Source organism: Oreochromis aureus, linkage group 23, assembly GCF_013358895.1.
Source record: "Oreochromis aureus strain Israel breed Guangdong linkage group 23, ZZ_aureus, whole genome shotgun sequence".
Classification (NCBI taxonomy): Eukaryota; Metazoa; Chordata; class Actinopteri; order Cichliformes; family Cichlidae; genus Oreochromis; species Oreochromis aureus.
In genome coordinates, this window is record NC_052963.1 from 46055431 (window position 1) to 46083134 (window position 27704).

Sequence of the window (27704 nt, forward strand, 5' to 3'; positions counted from 1 at the left end):
GTATTTAGCACCATAAAATTATTTTAAAATATATCTTTCTTTTTTTTAGAATAAGAGACAAATAAAGCAAAAAATGCATGCTGGGTAATATGGGAAGCGCTACATCAAAATGGCGGCGTCCTCTTCCACAGGACGCGTTTTGACTCTTTGCAAGCAGTTTCAAAATGTCTTTAGGATATCATCAGCTACAAACGCGCGACAGCGCGCTGTTAGTTCGGCCAAATGTCAGACTTCTCTTCTCAGGTAAGAGGATGTTTAATAAAGTCCTCAAAACGGAACAATAATGTGGGTTAACTACGACACATTCAATGCTGTCGGTCAACAGCTCAGCCCGCAGGTCCGCCGCTCAGCAGTAACTGTTTCTGCAAAGTCAAAAAAACGGGTTTTCTTTATTACGCTGAGGTAGAAACCGCGAGTTCCCATGTTGATGTACTCAGCTGACATTTCTGGTTTTATCGCTGTATTTAAGACTGAAGTGAGATTTTGACTGCTGTGTTCGTGGGGTCTTCGTTATGTCCCATCAATACACATCTTTTCACATATATAGATTAGGGCTGCCACGATTAGTCGACTAGTCACGATTACGTCGACTATCAAAATCGTCGACGACTAATTTAATAGTCGACGCGTCGTTTGAAGATCACAAATGACGCGGGAATAAGTAGTAGGATTTAAGAGTGTAATAACGGACTGAAACAGAAGATGGCAGCACTGCATGTACAAGGATGCCAGCTGCTGTTAAACCCCGAAGAAGAAGAAGTAGCTCTGTCCCTGAATTCATAGCGCAGCCCTGCTCAGTTTCCAACAATGGCGGCAGCTAGTTAGTTTTAATATTACTCTCATTATTCTTTCTGGGTCACAAAATAAACGTGTAACATATTTTCAGGCGAGAATGTAGCTGTGTAAACCTCAAATATCTGCTCAGTTTATCAAGACACCACATATTTTCAAAAGCGCTCCGACGTTTTCGAGGACGTCTGTTACCCGCTAGCTCGATAGCTAGCCGGGGGCAAGGCTCACTAGAGCCGGTGAGAACACCGGACTCCTGGCAAATCGTTTTCAAACCCACCGCCGTCTTTCGCTACTCAGGTTAAACATATATGAGTCACTTAGATAACTTAAAAATGTTATTGTTTGGCTTTTTTTTTTTTTGTATTTTATTTGTTCCTGAGTAAATCGGTTTGGCTGAGATTAAAGTTATAGTTTTTACACAGCTGAATAAACGTCAAGCAGACAACTGATTATCACAAGTGTGAGATGCTCGAGAATATACTCCGGTGTCCCGTTATATTTTAGACAGCAAGGAGTTTATTAAACTTCACCGAAACAATCTGCAAATTTCATTAAAATTTAATAAACTACCATCTTGTCTTTATTTTTAGTTAGCACATACCTTAAACACTTAAAGCTGTAAGCTAATGATAGTTATATAAGAGCAGATGCATGCTGGTGCAATAAGCTGTACGTTTTACGTCCAATGGATGCATGATCTGATTAGTCGACTAATCGCAAAAATAATCGGTGACTAGTCGACTATCAAAATAATCGTTTGTGGCAGCCCTAATATAGATATGTGAAAAGTAAGTCACAGCCTGAAGACTAACTGACAGGTCAGTGATGTTTTAGGACAGAAGAGGCTTCAAAGAACTTCAAATCATCCGAATTCTTATTTGACGTTAAAGAGCTTCACACCAAAAATATCTGCCCTGGGATTGAACCAGAAAGTGCTGAAATGTAACGCTTAAATTTCAAGCTGCAATTCACTGAATTCCGTTTTTGTTGTTTTGGGGTTTGTTTATTTTTTTTTTTATTGGAGAAATATAATTTATCTGCTTAGGCATCTGTTATCAGGCTTACTGTGTGCACTTTCTTCATGTTCACCAGGGGGACGTCTCCCATTGTCACCCCATCCTGGAGCAATCCCATCAGCTCTGCAGGTCAGTATCGAGCTCTGCACACAACCATCAGCAGGAGAGGACTAGAGGACTTCTTTGATTCACCTGAGAACTGGGGAGAGGCCAACGTGAAGTCAGGTAAAATATTACAGCACGCAAAGAGAACATTGTCTGCAGGTCTGATTGTAGTTTGAATCAACCTGAATTTGTACATTTTGGCTACGTTCACACTGCAGGTCTTAATGCTCAATTCCGATTTTTTGATCAAATCCAATTTTTTTGGTCTGCTTGTTCACACTACAAATAAAATGTGACAGCAAACGCGCTCTAGGCCTCAGAACCATCTCGGGCCACAAACATCAGAACTCTCTGCCTGGGAAGGATGTGAGGTGGGCAAATGAACTGAATCATTTCTTCAACAGATTTGATTCAGCCATGAGGCAGTCTCCAACATCGGCTGCAGACTCACCCCACTGCTGCTGTTCCACCTCTGACACCTCAGACACTTCACACCTCCTCTACTCACCCTGCTCACTCCTCCCCACCCCCAACAACAGCATCCAATACACACTCAACACAAGGCTCCAGCCTGTCTCTCTCAACCACCCAGGTTAGGAGGGAACTGAGGAGGATTAATGGCAAGAAGGCAGCGGGTCCAGATGGCATCAGCTCGAGGGTCGTCAGGTCCTGCGCGGACCAACTGTGTGGGGTGATCGAGCACCTCTTCAACCTGAGGCTGGGACGAGTCCCACAGCTCTGGAAAACCTCCTGTGTTGTACCAGTGCCAAAGACTTCACGCCCCAAGGACCTCAACAGCTACAGACGGTGGCTCTGACATCGCACCTGATGAAGACCCTGGAGCGGTTGGTCCTGGCTCAGCTTCGGCGCCTGGTGAGCTCATCACTGGACCCACTTCAGTTTGCCTACCAACCTGGCATTGGAGCGGATGATGCCATCATTCACCTCCTACATCGTTCCCTCGCTCACCTGGAGACCGCTGGGAGCACTGTGAGAATCATGTTCTTTGATTTCTCCAGTGCCTTCAACACTATTCTTCCCTCGGTTCTGAAGGACAAGCTGGAGAACTCTGGAGTGGACCATCACCTCACCACCTGGATTTTGGACTACCTCACCGACCGACCACAGTATGTGAGGACTCAGGGCTGTGTGTCGGACAGGGTCGTCTGCAGTATGGGGCCCCCACAGGGAACGGTTCTGGCTCCGTTCCTCTTCACCATCTACACTGCAGACTTCTCCCACAACTCCACCCAGTGCTTCCTGCAGAAGTTCTCTGATGACACTGCAATAGTCGGCCTCATCACTGATGGGGACGACAAGGAGTACAGAGGACTGACTCAGGACTTTGTGGACTGGTGCCAGCTGAACTACCTCCAGATCAACGCCAGTAAAACCAAGGAGCTGGTGGTAGACTTCCGCAGGCACAAACATCCTCCACTGCAACCACTGAACATCCAAGGTATGGACATCAAGGCTGTGGACAGCTACAGGTACCTTGGTGTTCATCTGAACAACAAACTGGACTGGACTCATAATTCAGACGCCCTCTACAGGAAAGGGCAGAGCAGGCTGTACCTGCTGCGGAGACTCAGGTCGTTTGGAGTGGAGGGCCCACTCCTGAAGACCTTCTATGACACTGTGGTGGCCTCAGCCATCTTCTATGGTGTGGTCTGCTGGGGAGGCAGCATCTCTGCTGGGGACAGGAAGAGACTGAACAGGCTGATTAGAAGGGCCAGCTCTGTTCTAGGATGCCCTCTGGACCCAGTGGAGGTGGTGAGTGACAGGAGAATGGTGGCTAAGCTGTCATCCCTGTTGGACAACATCTCCCACCCCATGCATGAGACTGTGACAGCACTGAGCAGCTCCTTCAGTGGGAGACTGCAGCACCCACGGTGTGGGACGGAGAGATTTCGCAGGTCTTTCCTCCCCACTGCTGTCAGACTCCACAATAAAGACTTCAACTGATCAAACACACACATCCACACATGTGCAATAACACTAATGTGCAATAATCTTTTCTGGCATCGTTGTATTTTTACTCAGTTGTATATAGCATTTGTATTCTATTTTTATCTTATTGTATATTTTATTCTATTCTGTACAGTTGTGTACTGTATTTATTCTTATTGTATTCTAATTTTTGCTTCATAACTTGTGCACTGTCCACTTCCTGCTGTGACAAAACAAATTTCCCACGTTTGGGACTAATAAAGGTCATCTTATCTTATCTTATCTTATCTTATCTAGTGTGAACCCTCAAAGCGGCCCGCATGTGCAAAAGAAGACGTCACTCACAACGCGCTCTGTTTAGACCCAGAGCAAACAGTATTGTTTGACTGATGGCCTTAATATAAAGACTTGTTTCGGACTTTACGTTTCCCAATTTTGCTCTAAGTTATAAAGTTATTTTGTTATTTACATATGGCTTAATAATGATCCTTATTGCTGTTTTAGAGGAGCGGTGCTTCAAAGGATAATCTGCAGATTTCTGTCAGAATCTGCAGATTATACAGTATAAATAAAATGTTCACGTTTCTCCAACGTTGTCTTCCAAATAGTTTCACTAACATCTACACGAGATGACCAGGAAGCGTTCGCGATGTCTTCTCCGGCGCTGATAATTGGCTTCTGTCTTGTGTCAGTGACGTAAAAGACAGATTTAATGCGACGTGACCATTTAAAAAGCAGTCATTTGTTACAGCACGATTTGTTAAAAAGTATTTACTACACTTCTAGTTAATCAGACGTGAGTTTAGAGTGATATGAACATTTTATTATGCACTAATGAGGTTGTTATAACTTCTTGCATTATTAGGCGCACCGTGGACTGCCAAACAACTGAGAACAAAGAGCAACGAGGACTTGCACAAACTCTGGTGAGCTTGTGAAAATGAAGCATCTCAGTGGAAACATTTAAAATATTTAGCGGCGTGTAACCCTCTGATTGTGTCTCAGGTACGTCCTGCTGAAAGAAAAGAACATGCTGCTCACACTTGAACAGGAAGCAAAAAGGCAGAGGGTCCAGATGCCAAGTCCAGAAAGACTAAGAAAGGTTCGTCTCATGCTGAGCTGCCATCTGAGCTGATAGCTGACATGATATGGGTGCCAATGATTATATGAGGCTTTCAATTTGAAGAAATGCTGTCTCCCCTCCCAGGTTGAGCGGTCCATGATCAGGCTGGAGACGGTGGTGAAGGAGAGAGAGAACGCACTGCGTCTGCTGCAAACAGGACAAGAGAAAGGCCGACCAGGAGCCTGGAGGAGGAACATATTTGGATATGTGTACTGGTGAGGGCAGTCTTGCATATCAGACCTACATGGGGAAAAGAAATGCCATACCTTTATCATATGGTGATGGGGAAACGGCCTGTTTGCAGGACATAGTGGGTATAAACACATCTGGTCCAAGCTTTGTTACACATATTTCATTCTCAGATTCAGCCTGAAAAATATTATCAGTGTTTTTTGGATTAAAAAAAAAAAAAACAGTATTTACCAAGAAACCAGTTTAAGCTGCTTTCAGCTCTGTGATATTCTGTTTTAACCTGTTGGAAGCAGTCATCAGAAGATCGGCATATGGTGGTTATAAAGAGATGGGCATGATCAACAACTATACTCAGCTAGGCTGGGGCATTTAAATAGCCCCCACACATTATACCACCACCACCATCAGCCTGAACTGTTGATCCAAGGCAGGATGGATCCATGATTTGATGTTGTTTATACCAAATTTGGACTCTACTGTCTGAATGTTGTAGCAGAAATGAAATCTCATCAGACCAAACAACCATTTTCCAGTCTTCTGTTACCCAGTGCTGGTGAGCCCTTGTGAATTATAGCTTCAGTTTCCTGTCTGACAGGAGCGGCACTCCATGTGGTCTTCTGCTGCTGTAGCCCACCTGATCCTAGGTTTGACATATTGCGTGTTCAGAGATGCTCTTCTGTATCCCTTGGTTCAAACATGTGCTGATTTGAGTTACTTTTTCCTTCCTATTGGCTTGAAGCAGCCTATCAGTTCTCCTCTGACACCACCAGGCCATTGTTTGGACAGAGAGCTGCCGCTCATTGGACAATTTTTCAGCAGTTTTGAACAACTTAGAGCAGCCGATCTGGCACTAACAGCCATGTCACGTTCATCTTAACCTTGCCGCAATGCGATTGGCTGATATTAAAGCGCTTTCAGTGCTCACAATAGAAAAGCACCACGTAAGCACCAGTCCATAGTTGTGGTAATGAGCAGCTGAACAGATTCATCCTTAGCAAAGCTAATTTGAGACTTTTCTTGGACGGCCTGTAATCTCTTTGGTTTATTTCCTCCACAGGTATAGATTCAAAGAGTATGCTATTCCCTGGTACATGAACAGAAGATACAAGCGCAAAAGGTTCTACACACCCAAGTTTGTTGAACCACATATAAGGTAAGACCAGCGTATGCAACATCATGTACATGTTTAAGTACATGATACTTTTCTTACAAAGGTTTTTATTTCCTTTCTCCTTCAGGCTGCGTATTGAGAATTACCTTCGGGAAAGGGCAAGGAATGAAAACTTAAAGAAGAGACGTCTCGCAAAGTTACAGGAGAGGTTCCCCCAGATTAAAGCTCCTGCATCCTGAAATGTGTAGCTCCTAATATTGGTGTCTTTCCAGAATCTGGCTAGTGTGAATCAGCTCATCAAATAGCCATGGATGGACTGAAACTGTTGTGTGACCACCTTTCATTTGATCTCAAAGATAAATTATATAAGATCGCTGTAAAGTGTGCTGCTCTCTCTGTTTGACCCCAACTCCAGTGTTTTTAACGTTCCTGTATGAAAACCATCAGAACTGAAGTAACCAGTGGGCTATTGAAACTACAGAACTTAGTTAATCGTTTAAAAAAAAAAAAAAACTTTATTTGTAAAAGACCACATGAAGCCAATGACAAGCAAGACTGAAAATTAAATACAGATTTGAGTTAATACCAGTAAGCACAGGTAGGAACGGACTGGCCTTTGCCTGTGACGACTTGACCTGCTACATAAGGGGGGGAAAAAAAAAAAAAAAAAAGGTTCATGAATGAGACGATATTCACGTCAAACTAACAGGTTGTTTTTCCAAATATGTCCTAATCATCCCAAGTTTACCTTGTCAGAATTCTGCACAAATCATTTTGGCTTCTGTACTCTGTCGTTTTAATCAGAAACTTGACTTTTTGATTCAAGGTTCCCACCAACAACTTACGATAAGGCAACCGGCCGACTTTCAGGGCGTTCTCAGAGGAGCTGAAATTGCAGATGTTTGTTTTCTACAGCAAATCCCAGACAGGTGTATGGACAAACTCAGTTTTAAAAACAAGTCATACTAAAATAAAACAGCGAGGTGTTCCTGAGTCTGGGTCAGAGGGGGGAAACCATTCATGAAGTTGAGCTTGCAGTGAAAAAGACGATGAGGATCGGGGGTCAAATCAAGGGCACTTCCTGTCCACGCACTGCTTTCCTCCCTCCTCATACTCCTGTTTGGAAATCCACATCTGCTGGAAGGTTCCCTGGAGGATGCAAGAAAATTGTTTAAAAGACTTTAACGGCACTAAAGTGTTTTCAATGTGGTGCAAACATGAAGTAATTTTGTGTGTCCTTACCAGAGATGCCAGGATGGAGCCCCCTATCCAGGCACTGAACCGGCGCTCCACTGTAGTGCTGTTGGCTATCAGCTTCAACCTCATACTCTGCAAAAGCACGTGCTTAAAGTTCACTCCAAAAAAAATGAACAAGATGTAGCAAATTTAAAATGAAAAGACAAACATTACAGTACATCACTGACTAAAGCCAAAGATAGTACTGATAAAAATGTATATTTAGTGACGTGCTGGCACTGGCTGATACTCACCGGAGGGGTTTTCTGGGAGAGTTCTCTGTTCAGTCGGTCAGTGAAGCCCTGAATGAGCGTGTTTCCACCAGTCACCACCACACTGCCATACAGACCCTTTGATAACAGTCACAGGTCAGTAAATGAGTTTGTAGGGTTTAGGCACAGATCTGAAGAACAAAAACTACTCAGATTACATTAAACGGTGTTTCTGAAAAGAAAAATCACAGAATATCCGGTTTAACGAGGTGCTTACAGGCCGGATGTCGATGTCGCACATTCCCACACTTGTTGTCACGACGTGGCCGACTCCTAACATGGTGTTCCCAGACAGTCCCTAAAAGTGATCAAACAAAAATGTTACATTCAAAAACAAAAACATTTGACCACTTCTATAAACTAGAGCAAAAAACTGCTTCAATTTCAGAGCAATATACATTTAGTCACCAGCACCGTTCATTTGTTCAGGACCTGCTGAGTAAAACTCACCTTAGCATTGGAGGGGTCAAACAGCCCCTCTGGGATCTTCAGCCTCTCTGCTCCAAAGTCACAGTTGTAGCCATTGGGCAGCTCATAGTGCATTGTGGGCATCTGGGCAGCAACCCTGATGAACAAAAGAAAAACAGTTTGGTTTTGTTTTTTTAAACTGAAAGCCATCAGGGGAAAAGTACTGAAATGTATCATATTGATCAATGTGTGAGTAAACATCTCTGGTTCTAATATGACTCTTTTTCTAGTACAGAGTTCGAGTGAATCTGTTAAACTGAAGTATAAAATCAAATCACTCACTGTTCATCATATGGAGAGTCTGACACCTGCAGCACTGATGCCTGGAAATCCTGGATTACACACTGGAAGAAAAAGACACATTCATTACCAAACATCTAATTATTATTACTGTGCTGCTGAGTTTGCTGCTTACATTACACATGTAGTTGTGCCAAGAGCGGGTGACTTGAGGTAGTTTCTCCTTTTTCTTCCAACTGGCTTGGGCTCCCTCCCGCACTGGATCCTGTATGGACAGACTCATCGCAATAAGGGCTTGAACCCAGTAATGTGGCAATGATGTGTAGAAAAGCAGTGCGTGGTAAATGTTGAGCAAAGCTACTCATTTAACATTTATCAAATGACACAATCATTTCCACAGACCGTACCTTCGATGCAATCATGTAGGGAGGGATTATCTCCACATTTAGCTCCTGAAACAGCTCCCTGCACTGCATGCTCATGAAGTCTCCAGCCAGGGGCGACTTGACGATGCCTGTCGAGAGAGAAAGAATAACGCGCAACTTCAATGACACGGCAACTTTGTAGGCACACATAACAAAACCATAACACATATCATTTAAAAGCACCCAAAGACTGTAATGTGACTTCAGTGACACCCCATTTATCATTTTCTACAAAGACAGCACAGTAACAGTGACCCTGAATGGATCGCTCCCATTCCTGCTGGAGTTTGTCCTCGGCATTATTAATAAATCTGGTCTTATTAACTAATGAATAAAACCTGACTTTGCTTTTCTATTTGTCAGATATTCTGTTTTTCATTTATGTTTCAAAACACAGTAAACAAAAAAGGCACTACAGAAGCACAGACAGGTAGAATTACAGTTAGAGAGGCGAGGCTGAGATGGTTTGGACATGTGCAGGAGATAGAGAGTGGACATATACAGGATGCTGAGGATGGAGCTGCTGGACAGGAAAAAAGAGGAAGGCCACAGAAAACGTTTGTGGATGTAGTGAAAGAGGACATGCAGAATGCTGCTGCGACAGAAAACATTAGATGGACACAGGATCCGCTGCAGCAATCCCTAAAGGAAGGAGCCCAAAGGAGGAGGACGGTAAGTACTTGACCAATCAGAAACGTTCACAGTAAATCCTGCTCCCAGTCACATGACACCTTTGCAAAGTAATCTCCCACAGTTCACAAACATGCATGTTAACGGTCCATCCATCGGCCCTGCGACAGGCTGTACCCAACTCCTGCCCTACGTCAGCTGGGATTGGCTCATCACAGTAAGCTGAGCTCTTCTGGTCAAACTGCAGTCCCTTTATGACTTTATGATGTGAGCCGCACACTTTATTTTTAGTGTACGGCAAGGGTTAAAGGACCAATGTCTTCCTCGTACTCTGGTCACATGCTGCTCCTTTTTGATTACTTTTTTTTTTTTGACAGTTTTGAAAAACAGATTTTTTTGGTTTAATTAAGATGCCCTTAGAAGTCAGAATTACAAAAGAGTAATAAGATTGATTTTCTTGATTTTTGCCTAAAAGGACTTTAGAGAAGTGTAACAGTGACGCTGGCATTACTGGCACAGTGGGTACCACTGAAGCTCCTGGCTTTCTGTGTGGAGTTTGCACATCTCCCATGAACTTGTGTAGGTTTTCCCGGGATACTCAAGCTTCCTCCCAAAATCCAAAGACATGCATGTTGGGTATGTAAGTGTTAGCCCTGCAGTAAGCTGGAGAGCTGTCCAGGGTGCAGCTCGCCTCTTAGCCCATGATAGCTGGGAGAGGCTCCAGACCCATACGCACATTTTTTAAATCACTCAACATTTCCAAGAGAAACTCTCATGACTAACGAGGCTGAGATACTTGGTCCAAACAGCAGAGGGCATGAGAGGGTGAAGACGCGTGTGCCAGCAGCTCCTGCACCTGATTTGATGAAATTGCAATAACCATCAAAGTAATAAATTTTTCTCTTACAAAGTAATACAGGGGTTGTGAAGAGTTCATTCTTCTCCAAATGCCACCAAAAAAAACCCAAATCCGAAGCAAGCGGCGACCGAAACGACCGACTTTGGCGAGGCCTCGGCTGAAAATGACGGCGTTAAAACCGGCACGCCAGCCATTTCCGCATTTGAGGAGTATACACAAGGTAACAAACAAGTGCTGTCAGCGATTGCTTCTTTGGACACCAAGATAACTCAAATGAAAGCAGACATTTGTGATACCCTGCGCGGGGAAATTGCAACGCTGAGGGCTGAAAATGAGGAGGCCAACTCAGCTTTGAGAACCGTAATGGAAAACCACAATGTCCAGCTGAAAGATTTATCAGAATCGGCAACAAATACTTCAAACTCCGTGGTGAAATTAGACGAAAAAGTCAAACAACTTTCTAACAAAGTGGAACAATTGTCTGAAAAATGCATTGACCTGGAAGGGCGTTCAAAGAGGAACAATATAAGGATAGCCGGGGTACCTGAAGGCAGAGAAAATGGACAGCGTGTTAGAGATTTTGTGGCAAAGCTGTTACGAGATCTATTGGACCTGGATGAAACTCCGCTGTTGGACTGAGCACACAGAGCCCTGCGAGCGACCCCAGAAGATGAAGCCCCGCCACGACACTTGATGGCGAGGATACATTACCACCACACCATGGAAGAAATACTACGAAAAGTTTCTACCAGAAAGAATCTGAAGCTTGGAGATATTCGCGTTCAGATTTTCCGCGATCTACCTCAGGCAGTTGTAAAACGACGTGCTGCGTTTACTCCAGTAAGAAACCTGCTTCGAGACCAACCCGGAGTCAAATATGGACTTCTATACCCTCAGGGTGACATACAATGGTACGGAGCTGGTGTTTACGGATCCTAACGAAGCACGCCGCTATGCACAAGAAAAATTTGGATCTTAAAAAGGACGACATAAGATAGATAAACCAGAGCTCAGCCTCTGGCCCAGTGACACGCATTTACTTTGATGTAAAGAGACTATAACTTGTTATGGAGCTACGTTGGATAGAGGAAGTTTTGAGATAAAGTATTTTGGTAAGCTTAGTTTTTGTTACAGCATCCCTTTAGATTTTTTGTTTTTGTTTTGTTTTTTCATTTGGGAATGCACGGATGGGGATGCATCGCTTACATATTTGTCTTATTTTGTTATGGTTATACATGGGTAGGGCGGTGGGGGGCGAGGGTTGGGGCCCATATCTTGACTGCATAAGTATGGAAAGTACTAGAATTAAGCTGCCTTAATTTATTCAAATGCAAGACAATGGAAATGTAAAGAATGTGGATTTAACCTTTTGTACATGGAATGTGAAAGGTGTAAATGAGCCTGTTAAGAGAGGCAAAGTGTTATCACACTTGAAATCTCTTAAAGCAGATATTTTTTTTTTTTACAAGAAACTCATCTGAAAAATCCGGCTCACAATAAACTTAGGTGTAAATGGATTAAACAGGTGTATTATTCAACATTTTCCGCTAAAACTAGAGGGGTAGCTATATTAATTAAGAAAGATACCCCGTTCAAGCATACTTCCACCATAGCTGACAAGAATGGTAGATATGTATTAGTGACCGGGGAGCTGCACGCTACTCCGATTACCCTACTGAACATTTATGGGCCTAACCATGATGATCCAGAGTTCTACAGAAAGGTTTTCAGCTTAATTCCGGATATACCTAATGGTAATTTAATAATTGGAAGTGATTTTAACTTAGTGTTAGACCCATACTTGGATAAATCCATCTCCAAAAGAACTACATTGTGTAAAGGTAGCAACTTTATCAAAACATACATGAACAATCTCCAAAAGTTGAATCTGTTCATCTGGACGTAGCGTTTTGTGGGAGAAACGTTTCGTCACTCATCCAAGTGACTTCTTCAGTCTCAGCTGACTGCAGGTTTCCCCAAACCTTATAAACAGTACATTTGCATAATGACTGAAACCAGCCCACTGAAGGAACAATGGGCTGTGAGGTCAGTTCCTTAATCATAATTATGCAAATTCCCATGACCATTGATCAACAATCACTGACCAAAACCCACTGATCAAACAACACTGATCAATGGCCATGAGTACCATTCACAGAGAGTTGGGGAATGGCTGCAATCACAGCATTGTAAGATGGTGACAGATGTACCCTCAGAGATGGTCTTTCCCTTTTCACGTAAATGGCCTCCTTGACTCCGCGCTCAAACCAGCGTTCTTCCCTGTCCAGGATGTGTACATCCTCATCGTTGAAAGAGTGTCCACTGGCCTGCAGGTGTAAATAAACTGCAGAGTCCTGGCCTGATGAGGTTGCTCTTCTGTGTTGTGCCATCCGCTTCGCCAGAGGTTGTACATGAACAATATGAACATCTGTGACGTGTGGAGAACTTTAAATCCATCAGGTAGAGAGTATTCTTTCCACTCTCCTGTACATAACAGTTATTCAAGGATTGACTATTTTTTGGTGGACGGAAAAATGCTCTCCCTAGTTCGTAATGTAACGTACCACAATATTATTATTTCTGATCATTGCCCTGTCACCTGCTCCTTCGCACTTAGTAATCTCACCAAAGCATACAGGAATTGGAGATTCGACCCACAACTACTGAGCGACTTAAAATTTCAACAGGTATATAAGTTCTCAGACCTCTTTATTCTTCGATATAAACGATAATGCTGAGACCTCACCGGACAAATTATGGGAAACGTTTAAAGCTTATATTAGGGGGTCCATAATATCATATCAAGCCTCACGGAATAAAAATAATAAACTAGAACAGTTAAAATTAGAAAAAAATAATCCATGATTTGGAAGCTAACAGTGCAAAGGCTCCCTCTTTAGATAAGTACAACACTATTTGTGCATTAAAATATAAACTAAACCAGATATTAACTAGCAATATAAATAGAGCGTTCATTTTTGTAAGACAGAAGTATTTTGAATTTGGGGATAAGCCACACAAGTTGTTAGCTAGACAACTAAAGAAGTTAGAAAATGACAGAACGATTCACAAAATTAGATCACGTAATGGAAACCTGGTCACATCACATAAAGAAATTAATGATAACTTTAGACAGTTTTATGAATCTCTTTATACCTCTCATCCCACTGCAGGGCCTAAAGATATGCAGGATTTTTTAGATAAGTGTGATCTTCCTGTGTTAGATCAGGTGAATCGCAATATTTTGAATGCCAAGATTACAACTGAAGAAATCACTAAATCTATTGGTTTATTAAAAAATGACAAGAGTCCAGGCCCAGATGGGTTAGGGAATGAATTCTACAAACACTTCAAGACTAAACTTGTTCCATATCTATCTAAACTATACAACCATGCATACAAAGTGGGCACCCTACCACCAACATTGAATGAAGAAATGATTACAGTACTCCCAAAAAAAGGTAAAGTCTTGGAGGAAGTGGGATCATACAGACCTATTTCTTTATTAAACTCAGATCAAAAAATCCTGGCTAAAATACTAGCAAATAGACTTAATACAGTAGAGCTGCCACGATTAGTCGACTAGTCACGATTACGTCGACTATCAAAATCGTCGACGACTGATTTAATAGTCGACGCGTCGTTTGAAGCTTTGTAAGATCACAAAAGACGCAGGAATAAGTAGTAGGATTTAAAAGTGTAATAACGGACTGAAACAGAAGATGGCAGCACTGCATGTAAAGGATGCCAGCTGCCGTTAAACCCCGAAGAAGAAGAAGCTGTGTCCCAGAATTCATAGTGCGGCCCAGCGCAGTTGTCAACAATGGCGGCAGCTAGTTAGTTTTAATATTACTCTTATTATTCTTTCTGGGTCACAAAATAAACGTTTAACATATTTTCAAGCTGTAAGTTTTACGTCCAATCGATGCATGATCTGATTAGTCGACTAATCGCAAAAATAATCGGTGACTAGTCGACTATCAAAATAATCGTTTGTGGCAGCCCTATAATACAGTAATAGATAAACTGGTACATCCAGATCAAACAGGCTTCATACCAGATAGGAGTTTTTTTAATAATCTCAGATGTTTATTTAATATAATTTATTCCCCCAAGGTGCAACAGGACCTACTCGTACTTAGCTTAGATGCTGAAAAGGCATTTGATCATGTGGACTGGCCCTGTCTCTTTGCTGTTTTAGAGAAATTTCAACTGGGACAAGATTTCATTTCCTGGATAAAACTACTCTACAAGAACCCCACAGCCAGAATTCTTACAAATCAAACATTATCAACTCAGTTTAAACTCAGCAGAGGGACACGACAGGGATGTGTTCTTAGTCCATTATTGTTTGCGCTGGCTCTGGAACCCCTGGCACAGACAATTCGAACTCACCCTGATATACATGGTTATGACACAGCATATACTTCTAATACTATATCGCTTTATGCTGACGACATTTTACTATACATAACAAAACCCCTAACTTCCGTCCCAGCAATCCTCTCCGTTATTGACAAATTTGGTACCTTCGCCGGCTACAAGATCAATTGGGGAAAAGTGAAGTATTGCCCATCAAATTGGAAAGCAAAGAATGGCTTACATCCCTCCCATTTAAAATAACTTACGAAAAAATTACATATTTGGGCATCACAATAACAAAAAGATATAGTTCCCTAGTAGGGCTGGGCTATATCATACCGTTCACGGTAATACTGGTGTAATTTTGGGCAACGATAGGAAAATGAAATATCGCGATAGAATATGGGTAAAACGTGCATGCGCAGTGCCTATGTTTACATACGCACATGGCGGCGACGCAGAATGAGAAGAGCGAAAGTGGATCGTTGAATGAAACGGATGAACCAGAAATGGTTTGTAAAAATGCTGCAACTTCAGTGGTGTGGAACTGGTTTAGCTTTCGTCCGTCAGACAGACAACAAAGCACTATTTTTGGTAGCGCATGCTAGCGGGCGTCGTTATTACCGTGTTGTTTGGAAAATACGGCACACTTAGAATCAATCCTTTGATTTTTCTGAAAATCGACAGTGCCCCTTATAATCCCGCGTGCCTTATGTATGAATTCTGGTTGTGTTTACTGACCTCGAAACGATTTTATGTGGTATGTGGTAAATGTTTTAGTACGACTTTGCTAAGCTACGGACCCGCACCGCTTGATGGATTGTCGGAGCATTACGGCTATCGTAGGCAGGAGCCTCGCGGAGTGATACGTACTGTGCTTCAACATATTACCGTATTGTGTGTGTATAACCTCTTTTTAAGTTTTGTGGATATTTTACATGGTTATGCTGAGGATATGTCGGCCAGTTTCCACTGGAAATGCCTTTTGGTTAAACTGTCCGCAAGGAATTTGCAGTGTTACATTTTTATATAGCTTTAATGCACATAAAAAACAGCTGCTTGTTTAAGTGAAAATACATTGATGGGTTTCTTTTTGCACTAATAAAGTTGTGGAGTTGTAAAGTATTTTGTCTAGTGTCAATTATATCGTCAGTTATATCTTTATCGCAAATTTTCAAATGTATATGGTGATAAATATTTTTGGTCATATCGCCCTGCTCTATTCCCTAGTGAAAGAAAATTTTCTCGCTCTACTGGAGAAGCTTAAAAACAACATCCAGTATTGGAGGACACTCCCTATCTCATTGATAGGGAGAGTGAAGTCAATAAGGATGGTATTTCTCCCACAGTATTTATATTTGGTCCAAAATATTCCAATTTTCTTGCCCAAATCTTTTTTCAAAAAGTTGGACGCCATCATTATGCCGTTTATATGGAACTACAAAACACATAGAATAAAAAAAGACCACCTATGTAAACACGGATCCCTTGGAGGACTTACACTACCCAATTTCATGCATTACTATTGGGCATCAAATTTAAGAATAATTTCCCTTTTATTGGATGATACAGCATTACTCCCCCATGGCCTGCAGATGGAGCGGGAGGATTGCCTTCCTTATTGTGTTGGTGGAATATTACTCTCTCCTACTCCTTTGACAAACGCACACTATAATTCGAACCCAGTGATTCACACCACCTTTCAAATCTGGAGACAAATAATTAAGCACTATCAATGTGTACACCTGTTACAGCTAACCCCTCTTTCCTTCCATCATGTCCAGACGGAGCTTTCAACGTGTGGCAAGAATTGGGAATTTGTAAACTAAAAGACTTCTACTCAAACGATACCTTCATGTCATTTCAACAATTAAAAGATAGATTTGGATTACCGCATAGCCATTTTTTTTTAGATATCTTCAACTACGAAACTATATCCGTACATATCTGCCGCAGTTTGAAAACATGCCGTCTGACTCTTTGGATAGATGCCTTAGTGATAGACGGGGGATTGAACAGAGAATCTCATTATTCTATAACTCAATACAGGAGATGAGTATACCTTCAACTTTCTCAATTAAAGAGGAGTGGGAAAAGGAATTTGGGATCCCCCTATCAGAAGATTTTTGGCAGGAGGTCTTACGCAACATAAACACGCCTTTTATTAATTCCCATCACTGTTTAATTCAGTACAAAATTGTACACAGATTACACTACTCAAGGGAAAGACTTCACAAAATGTACCCAGACTGCTCCCCCCTCTGTGAAAAATGTATGATACATTATGGAAATCTGTTACATAGTTTTGCACTTTGTCCAAGGCTTCAGGGTTTTTGGTGTGACATTTTTACCTACTTGTCTAATATTTTTAAGAGTAAGATTGAGCCAAATCCGATAGTAATTATCTTTGGGATCTCCAAAGAAAGACAAAATTTACAACACTATCAAAAAAGGTTTATGTCATATGCATTGATTATTGCAAAGAAACTGATCCTGCAGCTTTGGAAAGGCAAAGAGGCTCCTGTATTAAAGATGTGGCTTACAGAACTTACAAATACTCTTCAACTTGAAAAAATAAGATACACTATGAATGATAATGTAAAAGACTTTGAATTAATCTGGCACCCTTTACTTACATACCTTGGGAAAATATAAACTTTTTTTTCTGGCAGTCGGGGGATTGGGGCCATGGTGGGTGGGTTTTTGTTTGTTTGTTTGTTTTTCTCTTCCTTTTGTTGTTGTTTATTTGTCTGTTTTGTTATCTTAGAGAAAAAGGGGGCATAAGTTCTATCAATTTGTAACAACCATGATACTTGCTCCTAATAAAAGATATTTGAAACAAACAGCAGAGGGCAGAAGCGAGGGACAAACATCAGTGTAGGAGTTTTCCAGGTAACATTTTCATTTCTCTTCAGTAATGAATTATTTCCCAGAGTTCGTGGAAATCAAGCACAACCTGAAAATTGCCAGCTTAGTCAGCGGGGGGGTGTTACAATAGCTGCTCACCTTGCTGCAGAACGTAGCCATCATGCACTGGAATTGCAGTGGTGTGTGTTGCACCACTGTCTAGGACCAGGCCTGTAGACCGCCCATTGGCAAAGCTTGTATGTTTAAAGTTAAGGAAATATGTGGTTCAAAGTCCACCAGATGACATGATATTTCATCAGACCTGTCTGTGATTATTAACTGAACACGCTGCTTCAGTGTCCGTCCTGCATGACGTGAAACAGAAAAGGATACGCAGAGAGCACGGCTGACTTGCAAAGGAAGAAGGCAGGAATGTTGTAATGCTCAAACATCAGCTCTGTTAGTTTCTCTCTCTTTGCTCGTGTGTTCCACTGCAAACACAAAACAGAAGTTAGCCCACTTACAACAAATCACTGTCAGACACACACAGATACCTGCAGATGGTGATGAGGGCCAGGACAGGAAACACTCTTTACTTTACCTGGCGCTGAGCTCAAATAGCTCAGACGTTACCATCAATGTGTGACATATTTATTTTTAAACAGAGTAGCAAATCAAACTGCTTAATTTTTTAAGACTCAAAAAGATAACTCACCGACGCCTCTGACATGAGCACGGGGTGCAGGCTGGGTTCAGACTTGAAGTGCATCTTGTACGTGTGATCCAGAATAGCCTGGAAACTGTCCCAGTCCTCAACTAGAGGCAGAGTTAAGACAAAACAAATGAAGGGCTTGGTAAATGCCAAATGCCTCTGAAATCTTTTTTTATTTCACGGTACCTACATTAAAACATATGAAAAAGCAATCACGATGTTTCATATGAAGAGCTGCAGTTTTTTGTTAAAATTTACTAGTTTAAATGAAATGATGTGAATATAAGCAAATAACAGCAACGTTGTCGTGGTAAGGCTTCGCTCTCTCTGTGGACACAGACCTCAAAAAGCCCCTTCACCAACATTATCATGTGTGTTGGGTCAGATGGTGGAGAAATTGGAGCAATTATAATTTTTTTTAGATAATAATTTGAGCACCAGGCACCATTTTTCCAGGTTAGCCCTCTAAGGGACCCTCTGGTCCCACTGTGCTCTTCTGCTGCAATTAAGATTTGTGTCACAGTCATCTCTAAATAGCCTGAGAGCCAAACTCCAGTGGACCAGATTCTGATGAGCATCAGCGGCTAGGTCAGTGCACTGGGGCACTTGCCATCGCTAATACTTTGGGTAAATGCTTTAAAAAGTGCCAACACCATCAGTGGACTGCAATCATTTAATACTTTAACTGGCAAAAGCCATTTATTATCTGTGAATCAAGCCATTACAAACAAACATGGTCATTACAATGTTTAGTTATCCAACAGAACCAAATATAGAAGCAAACTGCTGCAATGTTTAGCCTGAAATGACTTAATTCAATTATATGAAAAAACAGTAACTTTATGTCACTTCTGATACTAATAAATGTTCAAGTAAGTAAATCTGAAAATTAAGTAAACCCTAACCCAAACGAATAATTGTTTCACCCAAAGAACAATCAAAAGTCAATCACGTGAACAACCATTAACTGCAAATATCTGATATTTCTAAAATAGGAAAGAAAATTGTTCAGCTGACCAGAACATGAAAACAAACCTCTAAAGCTCAATCCGTGCCAGCATACAAACACCATCACAGAAGAGCCAAATCACCAATTTAATCTTTTTAAACAAGTTTAGTTCATTTACAGCCCTGCTGGGCACTAGGGAACCAGACCAACAGCAGCCGTAACAGTACTGGTTGGTGAGCGTTAAACTGTAATTCAAAGTTTTTCAAAGTAAGCCCAAACACAGTTTTGGTTTTTCAGCATACGCCCAGTTATGACACAGACACTGCAGTAAACCATAGATTGCAGAGGGCTTGGCTTCCATTAGGAGAACACTGCACAGCACAGCTGATGATGATGAGCTGCCTCGAGCTTCAAATAATCTCATTAATATTCATGATGAGCTCCAGTCATATATATACGTCAGCCAGGGTTTGACGAGCTCGCCAACAAAGTCGTCGTCAGAACAAAACAGACTAATTATGGATTTGGATCAAGCAGGCCAGATTATACACATTCACTGCTGAGTTTGCATCAGAGATCAAAACCTCCTCCGTGTTTTCCAACAGCTCTTCTTCCCATTTATTTAAATGTTTTTTAGAACATACATATGAAAAGATCAAGGCCAGTCTTTTATGCGCGGGTGAAAAAAGTCATATTCTCCAAACACTTGGACTAAACACTTACTCATGCCATTCTTGAGCGGAGACATGACCTCCATGTTTTCTCTGGGTACCCTCAGCTGATTGGTATCGATATAGTAGGTGGTGCCGCTCTGCTTGCCCTTGTCACCATCAGTCTCCATGGGTGTGCTGCCATCCTCTCGGTCAAGAGTCACACCTATTACTGTGGGAAAGTCCGCCTGAGATGGGACACAAAACCAAAACAGATCAAATTACAGGTCAAGGCTGTTTGCAAGAGCCCAATTTTGGACCGGCAAAACAACAGAAATTCACAAAAACTGCTTTCACAAAGTTAGTCATCCTCCTTTGCACCGAGTGAATGAATCGACGTTTTTGTGAAACACTGAGGTGCCATAATGTGACACAATCCCTCCTGAATTACGAAGACCAACAGTTGGGAAATTTTCAAAAGTACCTCATTTGAATCTGGCTGGTTCTGACCAGTTTATTATGCAAAAACGGTATTTACAGTGTCTAGCTAAACGCTGAGAGGATTTTCAGGAGAAGAAGGTTTTGTCAAAAGCAAAGAGAAAAACACATCTTTTAAATGGTAAAATTTTTTAAATGGTACAGATGGATTAGTGTCCATCTGTAATGCCTTACATTTATTCACACAAAATTCATTTTATCCCTCAAGATTTGCACCTAAACCAGAGGAAACAGAAAAAGGAAGTATTCTGGAATAATCTGAACTCAATTTATGCCTCTTGCCTCCAAGGTGACTCCAGCCCTGATTTCTCATCATTGCCGTTCCCCCAGAGGGATGATGAAGATGCACAGAGAAAGAAAAAGCACGTTGTTAATAAGGTCATTCGAGTGATCCACTTACCTTGGGACAGTCTTCTCCTGCGTAGCCAGCTCTTACAGAATAAGAGCCAATGTCGAACACCAATGCTCCCACCTCATCTGCAGAAATAAGGGCTGATTGAACATTTTTCAAATGCAGTTATGCACAAAATATGGGGGGAACACATATTTGTGTAATTTGTACACGATACGGACAAAATATTGGGCTACACAATCTTTGAGTTCATGCATTTTCACTGCCACATGTTTATAACATCAAGCACCCAGCCATACAGCCTTCACAAAATCTGTGAAAAAAATGGGTCTTTGTAAAGAACTTATTGAATTCAATTGTGTTTGTATAACAACAGTTCATAAGTCAACTGCAAGTGGTTTTACTGCAAACTAGCAGAGCAGGGTTGGTAAATGCTGAGGTGCACACTGCATAAAAGTCACCAAAGCTTTACTAACTCAACAACTGCAGAGCTCCAAACTTCTTCTGAGATTAAGATCAGCACAAACACTGTGCACTGGGAGCTTCATGGCATTGATTTCCACAGCCAAGCTGCACTCGTAGGCGTAATGTGTAGGTCCAGTATTTTCTGTCCATATAGTATGTGTGTGTCTGTGTGTTTATGTGTGTATATAACACATCTTACACCTTATAAGATTCAATAAAGTTAGTTTCAGTTAGGGCACTAAAATGAAAAGCCATATTCTTTGGACTGGAAATGTTTATTTTCTATTATTATAGAGCTGAAAATAAGCATCCCCAGTCCTCACCATCACACAGAGATTTAAACTGATATCTGTGCTACTTAAACTGAAAAATAACGCATTAAAGATTTGTCAGAAAGAGCTAAACCAGCTATTCCAGCACTTAATAACAAATTACATTATGTCAAAAAATACATGCTTCAACTGCTGCTTTTTACTAGAGGTAGGAATCACCTGACAAAACCACGATACAATATTTTCACAATATTTCGCTCATGATACGATAGTATTGTGATTTTTAACAGTTTGTAAGATGCTGCTATCAGTCTGAGAATGAATGGGGTCATGCTGTTTACATACCATATGCTTCTGAGAATACAGCTACCAACAGAACTTTATATTTAACTACTACATTTGCACGCAGTAACCTTCCTGTTCCATAGGAATTATAACAAGAATACAACTGGCAGCCGGTTGAGTCGAGTCCCTTCGAGCTGTGCTCACTGATAAAGCCCTATTCCAACTGTTGGAAACATGGTAGGACTTAGTCTGCATTTATAAATTAGACAGCAAATTATTTGGGACCTTCAACAATCTCTCCCAGAGTGATTACACTCAACGCACGTCAGACTGCAACCGTTTGCAGAAAGGTTGCCTCCAACAAGGTGAGATGAGCCTCGTTATTGATAGTATTCCCAGAATATTTTATTTTATTTAATAAAAAAATGGATATTTAGTATCACTGGATTGATACAATATCCCCACGCAAAACATCGCAATACTATGCTGTATCAAGCTTAAATAATCCTTAAATAAATTGAAGCCATCTATAAAGTGAGGTATCAATTACCTTAATATTACATTACTTATATGTGTATATGCGTGCGTGTGTGTTGTTGCTTCTGTTCTTTTCTAAGCTAATTACTATAAGCCGCATGCATCACCGATACTAATGTAAAGTTCTATTCGGTGTCTACGCATTTATAACAACTGACACCAGCTACCCGGAGCAACTATGAAGTTATTCTCTGTAAAACACAGGAATGACAAAGGGTCATCAGTATGTCTTTGCAGGGTCTTTGTGTCGGGTTTATCGCGATGACAGCCTCGGTATCGTCATAACTACCGTTATTTTTACCGTTACATAACATAAACGGTATTTGTTCGTGAGCTCGGCAAGCCCACTTTCATTCATTTCCTTGCTAGCTAGACGGCACCGGCTGGGTGACTTGTATAAGACTTCAAGTCTGCACGACTAAGCGCCTGTGATGTCTGCATATTTAAACAGCCCTAAACGTATGACAATTAAAATGGACACAAGACTATATCGCTGACCAACTACGAAGCAGAACTTTAGCATAGCTAGCATAACGAGCTAACTAGCTACAAAGCTGGCTAGCTCCAACCCGGGACAACGTGGACAACAGTTGTGTATAAAATCAGCATATTATCACACTCACCACCTCCGTACACTCCGCCACTCATCCTCTAAGTTATAACGACAGTAACTTTCTCAATATATGCTATTACAGGAGAAACACAACCGCAAAGCGATTAATCACAACAAAAGAAATCTGCTAGCATGCATCAGTCCAACAAAGCGGGCTCCACAGTGCTTCGAGACAGCTGTCCAATCAGAGAGCAGCAATTCTCAGTACTTCCGTTTCCACGGTGATAGTCGGAAGTGACTGCGAGTACTTCCATGCTTTGGAGTGGACGTGGCCCTGAGGATTTCATATCGACGTGAGTTAAAACTCGTCATAAGTGGCTCAAATGTGCCTTTAAAGATTAAAAACCAATGCACGACTCGTGCACGTGCAGCCTTGATGAGTACGCGCTGGTGTTGGTGAATGAAAAGTGGAGGACCTTGAGTCACGGTCACGGTTACGGTTAGACTCAACAACATTGACTCTGTTCTAGGCGTGCATGTCCACGCTGTTGTACGAACACGCTTATATTAGAATATCGGAAATGCAATCCTTAGATTACACGTTATGCGTCATCATTGTCCAGCTTCTGCAGCTCAATCCAAGTTTCCACAGCCTCGTGGTTGTCCAGTGTTGGGTTAATTGCGCAAGCGCACGGTGGAAATGGTTGAGCAACTTGCTGGACAGTAGCAGATTGGCCTCAGGAGAGGTGTTTATATAACTGTGCCTCTTCTCAATTTCTAATTAGTCAAATACACTTTTTGATGTAATATGTAGGTTCATACATTTCGCAATAGTGATGTTTGCCATGTTATTAATTCAAAGTTAATATGAATACATCTTTGAAAGTTTTATCTTTTTATGGGTTACTTATGAGACCCAATTGGCTGTTGTTGTTTGTTAACAACCTGCAATATTAGACCAAGACAGTAACACTGGTTGTGCGATAACAAGCAATATTATTTTTGTTATTGATTAATTTAAATTAATTCGCATTTTTTCATCCATAAAACATTAGAAAATTGGAGATGGCTCTGTTGTTTCAAGATGGTATCATCAAAATGTTCCTTAGGCTAATAATGACACATCAACAAGATTATGTTTACCTTTTAAAGACTATGAAACTTAGCACTTGTTAATTCTTTTGCCTTAATGTTAGCTATAGGTTAACTGGTTGATTTATAGATAATTGGTGAATTAGTTGTAGTAACAAAGTCACCACAGTCTGGTGGGTTACACATTCAACAAAGTCTCTCTGAGATTTCATCAGAAAGGGCACTCTTTACAAAAATCCGACAGCCAGCGCTGCCTGCTGTGGTGACCCTTTGTGAATACAGGGAGCAGCTGAAAGTCGCTTCTTTAATAATAACGTCTTGCATTACAAGACCTACATTATGTGCACATTTTTATATTTGGTGGAAAGTTATGAGAAATAGCTCGTTTTATTAGATGTAAATCGTTAAAGCCCAATTTTAAATGTTGCAGTGAAGCTGGCGGCTCATCACCCTGTAGGGGAAAAATATCAAACCTTTTTGGGTCTTTTCAGCCTTTCAAATGTAGTTTAGGTTTTTTGCTGCCTTTATATAACTTTAAGCTCTATCGTTGCATGGAGGATGTAAGGTTTAGAATGTTGTTTTCATCAAATCCTTCTTTTTCACTTTAAAGCTGAAAAGTCAACAATTATTTATGAATTCTCTTTAGTGCAAAATTAATTTTTAACTTTGCTTCCTTCCAGCACTCATGCAGCGCTGCCTCACACTGACCCTTGCTCGGCACACCAGGCTCCTCTTAAGAAGTAAATTTGCACTTGTCCAGTGCCAGCAGTGGGTAGCTATGTCCAGTCTCCTGATTAACCAGCCCAAATACGTATGGCTCAAAGAGCTGGGTTTGTCTGAGGACAACCCGGGTGTTTACAACGGTAGCTGGGGAGGTAGTGGGGAGGTTATCACGTCATACTGCCCTGCCAACAATGAGCCGATTGCCAGAGTTACCCAGGCTACTTTGGCGGAGTATGAAGAGACTGTTCAGAAGACGAAGGAGGCTTGGAAGTTGTGGGCAGACATTCCCGCTCCTAAAAGAGGGGAGATTGTGAGGCAGATTGGGGATGCATTGAGAAAAAAGATTAAAGTACTTGGAAGTCTGGTGTCACTGGAAATGGGCAAAATCTATGTTGAGGGAGTTGGTGAAGTTCAGGAGTACGTTGACGTCTGTGATTACGCAGTTGGTCTGTCTAGAATGATCGGCGGGCCCATCCTGCCCTCAGAGAGACCGGGTCACGCCCTCATCGAACAGTGGAACCCAGTCGGCCTGGTCGGCATTATCACCGCCTTCAACTTCCCCGTAGCTGTCTACGGCTGGAACAACGCCATCGCTCTGACCTGTGGCAACGTCTGCCTCTGGAAAGGAGCTCCGACCACTCCTCTCACAAGTGTTGCAGTTACCAAGATCGTGGCTGAGGTGCTGGAGCAGAACAATCTCCCCGGCGCCATCTGCTCCATGACCTGTGGCGGAGCAGATATCGGCACGGCCATGGCAAAGGATGAGCGTGTGGATCTGTTGTCCTTCACTGGCAGCACTCATGTTGGCAAGATGGTGGCCATGATGGTGCAAGAAAGGTTTGGTCGCAAGCTGCTGGAGCTTGGTGGCAACAACGCCATCATCGTGTTTGAAGATGCTGACCTGAATCTCGTGGTGCCCTCTGCCGTCTTCGCTTCCGTTGGAACCGCCGGCCAGCGCTGCACCACAACCAGAAGGTTGATGCTGCACGAGAGTGTTCATGACACAGTGGTCGAAAGGCTTGCCAAGGCCTATAAACAAGTCCGCATCGGAGACCCCTGGGACCCCAGCACCCTCTATGGTCCTCTGCACACCAAGCAAGCTGTCGAGCAGTACCTGGCTGCCATCGAGCAGGCCAAGCAGCAGGGCGGCACTGTGGTCTGTGGAGGAAAGGTGATGGACCGTCCTGGAAATTATGTGGAGCCCACCATCATTACAGGACTGCCTCACGATGCCTCTATTGTCCACACTGAAACCTTTGTCCCCATCCTGTATGTCCTTAAGTTCAAGACAGAGGAGGAGGCGTTTGCCTGGAACAACGAGGTCAAGCAGGGTCTGTCCAGCAGCATCTTTACCAAAGATCTAGGCCGGGTTTTCCGTTGGCTGGGCCCCAAAGGGTCCGATTGTGGCATCGTAAATGTCAACATTCCCACAAGCGGAGCAGAGATCGGAGGAGCTTTTGGTGGGGAGAAACATACAGGCGGTGGAAGAGAGTCAGGCAGTGATTCATGGAAGCAGTACATGAGGCGCTCGACATGCACAATCAACTACAGCAAGGATCTTCCTCTGGCCCAGGGAATCAAGTTTGAGTGAGCCAGCCAGCTAGTTGTTTAAGCGTCGATGAGCCCGAAGGACAACACTAAATAGTTTGAATAGCAGAGTGAAATGCAGGGCAATGCATTTACATTCAGAAAGGTCAGCTTGTGTTTGGATCTGTGTCAGTCACATATGATAACTGTATCTGTATGAATGTAGTTTAAGAATATTCTGGATTTAAAACAGTTTCAGGAGTTTTGTTAAAGGTTAAAAATCTTTTTCCCCCAAATGCGTGCACTTTTCTACAAGCACTTAATGATGTTTGACTGATCGATTACAGTCGTTACATTTTGGAAGAAAAACTAGACAAAGTTGTAAATGTGTAGATTGTTGGAGTTCACCAGAAATGTTGCATACCAAACACTGGCTGTTTTGCACCCAGTTACAGCATGAATATACTGTAAGTTCTATGCATAGAAGATGTACAGTACTTTAAAGGCAACCAAACAACAATAAAAGCCAATGTGTTGACATGTGCACTGTCTGTGGATATTTCATATTTTAATGCTTTCACTGAGAATGCAAGTGCAATAGTCAAATCCCAGTAAAATTTGGATCATCACCATTGGTACAATATCTTCTTCTTTAAACAAATGATGTGTGCGGTAATAATTTCCATGTTTGACATGCACTGACAAGGAAGTTACTCCTGTGAGTTGGGCCTGTTGTGGAACACAGACGCTCAGTTAGATTTGGATGGGGGGGTTGGAGGCCAGGTCAGTGCCTTTTTGACTCTTTGGTTTCCAATAAACAACCATGAAATTATTCTTCAATGAAAAAGTTTTCATTTTAGGAGTGTTGTCGGTGCGTTTTTTCCACACCGGGCGAGAGGGCGACTATGGGAAAATCTCTCTGCAGGTACACACCAGCATAATGTCCAATAAATGCCAGGTTTTGATCATCTCTTTCCAACTTTTTCACGAAGTTATTAGTCTGTTGCTCTTTAATGTGACTGACTTTGAAAATGAAAGTTTTTACTTTAGCTTTGCTCCATTTTTTTAATTTAATTTTTTTTTAGAATTACAATCCTGGATTTTAGTTATGATGTACACAGAGGGCCGAGAAGATAAAAATCATATATAAACAAGCAGCCTACACATTTATTATATTTGACATGGTTTAATTTTATGGATCTTTGCAGCTGCTGATTACTGCGATGATTCAGTGGACATGGTATGATATGTTCTGAGCACTGTTTAAATATTGTCACGTTGTTAGGTACAACAAAGGGACATCTGTTGAACTGCTCGTTAATGCAAATATCAGACAGTCACATGGCAGCAGCTCTATTTAGGCATGTAGACACATCCGAGCATCAGAATGGGGAAGAAAGGTAATTTTCAGCGACTGAATGTGGCATATTTGTTGGTGTCAGACAGGCTGGTCTGAGTGTT

General features: G+C 41.9%; 3 protein-coding genes across 3 annotated transcripts; 2 read left to right on the top strand and 1 right to left on the bottom strand.

The window, feature by feature from the left end:
* The first annotated feature begins 76 nt into the window (after positions 1–76).
* Positions 77–6670, top strand: mrpl47 (mitochondrial ribosomal protein L47). Its single transcript, XM_031745314.2, has 7 exons — positions 77–243; positions 1885–2033; positions 4729–4789; positions 4869–4965; positions 5071–5201; positions 6236–6331; positions 6417–6670. Exons 1-7 carry the CDS (start codon positions 110–112, stop codon positions 6526–6528), a joined length of 780 nt encoding a protein of 259 aa, XP_031601174.1. The 5' UTR covers positions 77–109; the 3' UTR covers positions 6529–6670.
* Positions 6671–6781: 111 nt separating this feature from the next.
* actl6a (actin-like 6A) lies at positions 6782–23134 on the bottom strand. Its single transcript, XM_031745305.2, has 14 exons — positions 22972–23134; positions 20838–20914; positions 20013–20187; positions 18344–18444; positions 18022–18119; positions 17788–17882; positions 8913–9019; positions 8681–8770; positions 8548–8609; positions 8248–8362; positions 8015–8095; positions 7780–7875; positions 7532–7618; positions 6782–7438 (listed from the first exon to the last, which is right to left on the bottom strand). Exons 1-14 carry the CDS (start codon positions 22994–22996, stop codon positions 7358–7360), a joined length of 1290 nt encoding a protein of 429 aa, XP_031601165.1. The 5' UTR covers positions 22997–23134; the 3' UTR covers positions 6782–7357.
* A 9-nt stretch (positions 23135–23143) lies between these two features.
* On the top strand, positions 23144–26787 carry aldh7a1 (aldehyde dehydrogenase 7 family, member A1). The gene is made up of 2 exons (XM_031745293.2): positions 23144–23254; positions 24674–26787. The coding sequence occupies exon 2, from the start codon at positions 24679–24681 to the stop codon at positions 26305–26307; it is 1629 nt and encodes a 542-aa protein (XP_031601153.1). The 5' UTR covers positions 23144–23254; positions 24674–24678; the 3' UTR covers positions 26308–26787.
* Positions 26788–27704: the final 917 nt, after the last annotated feature.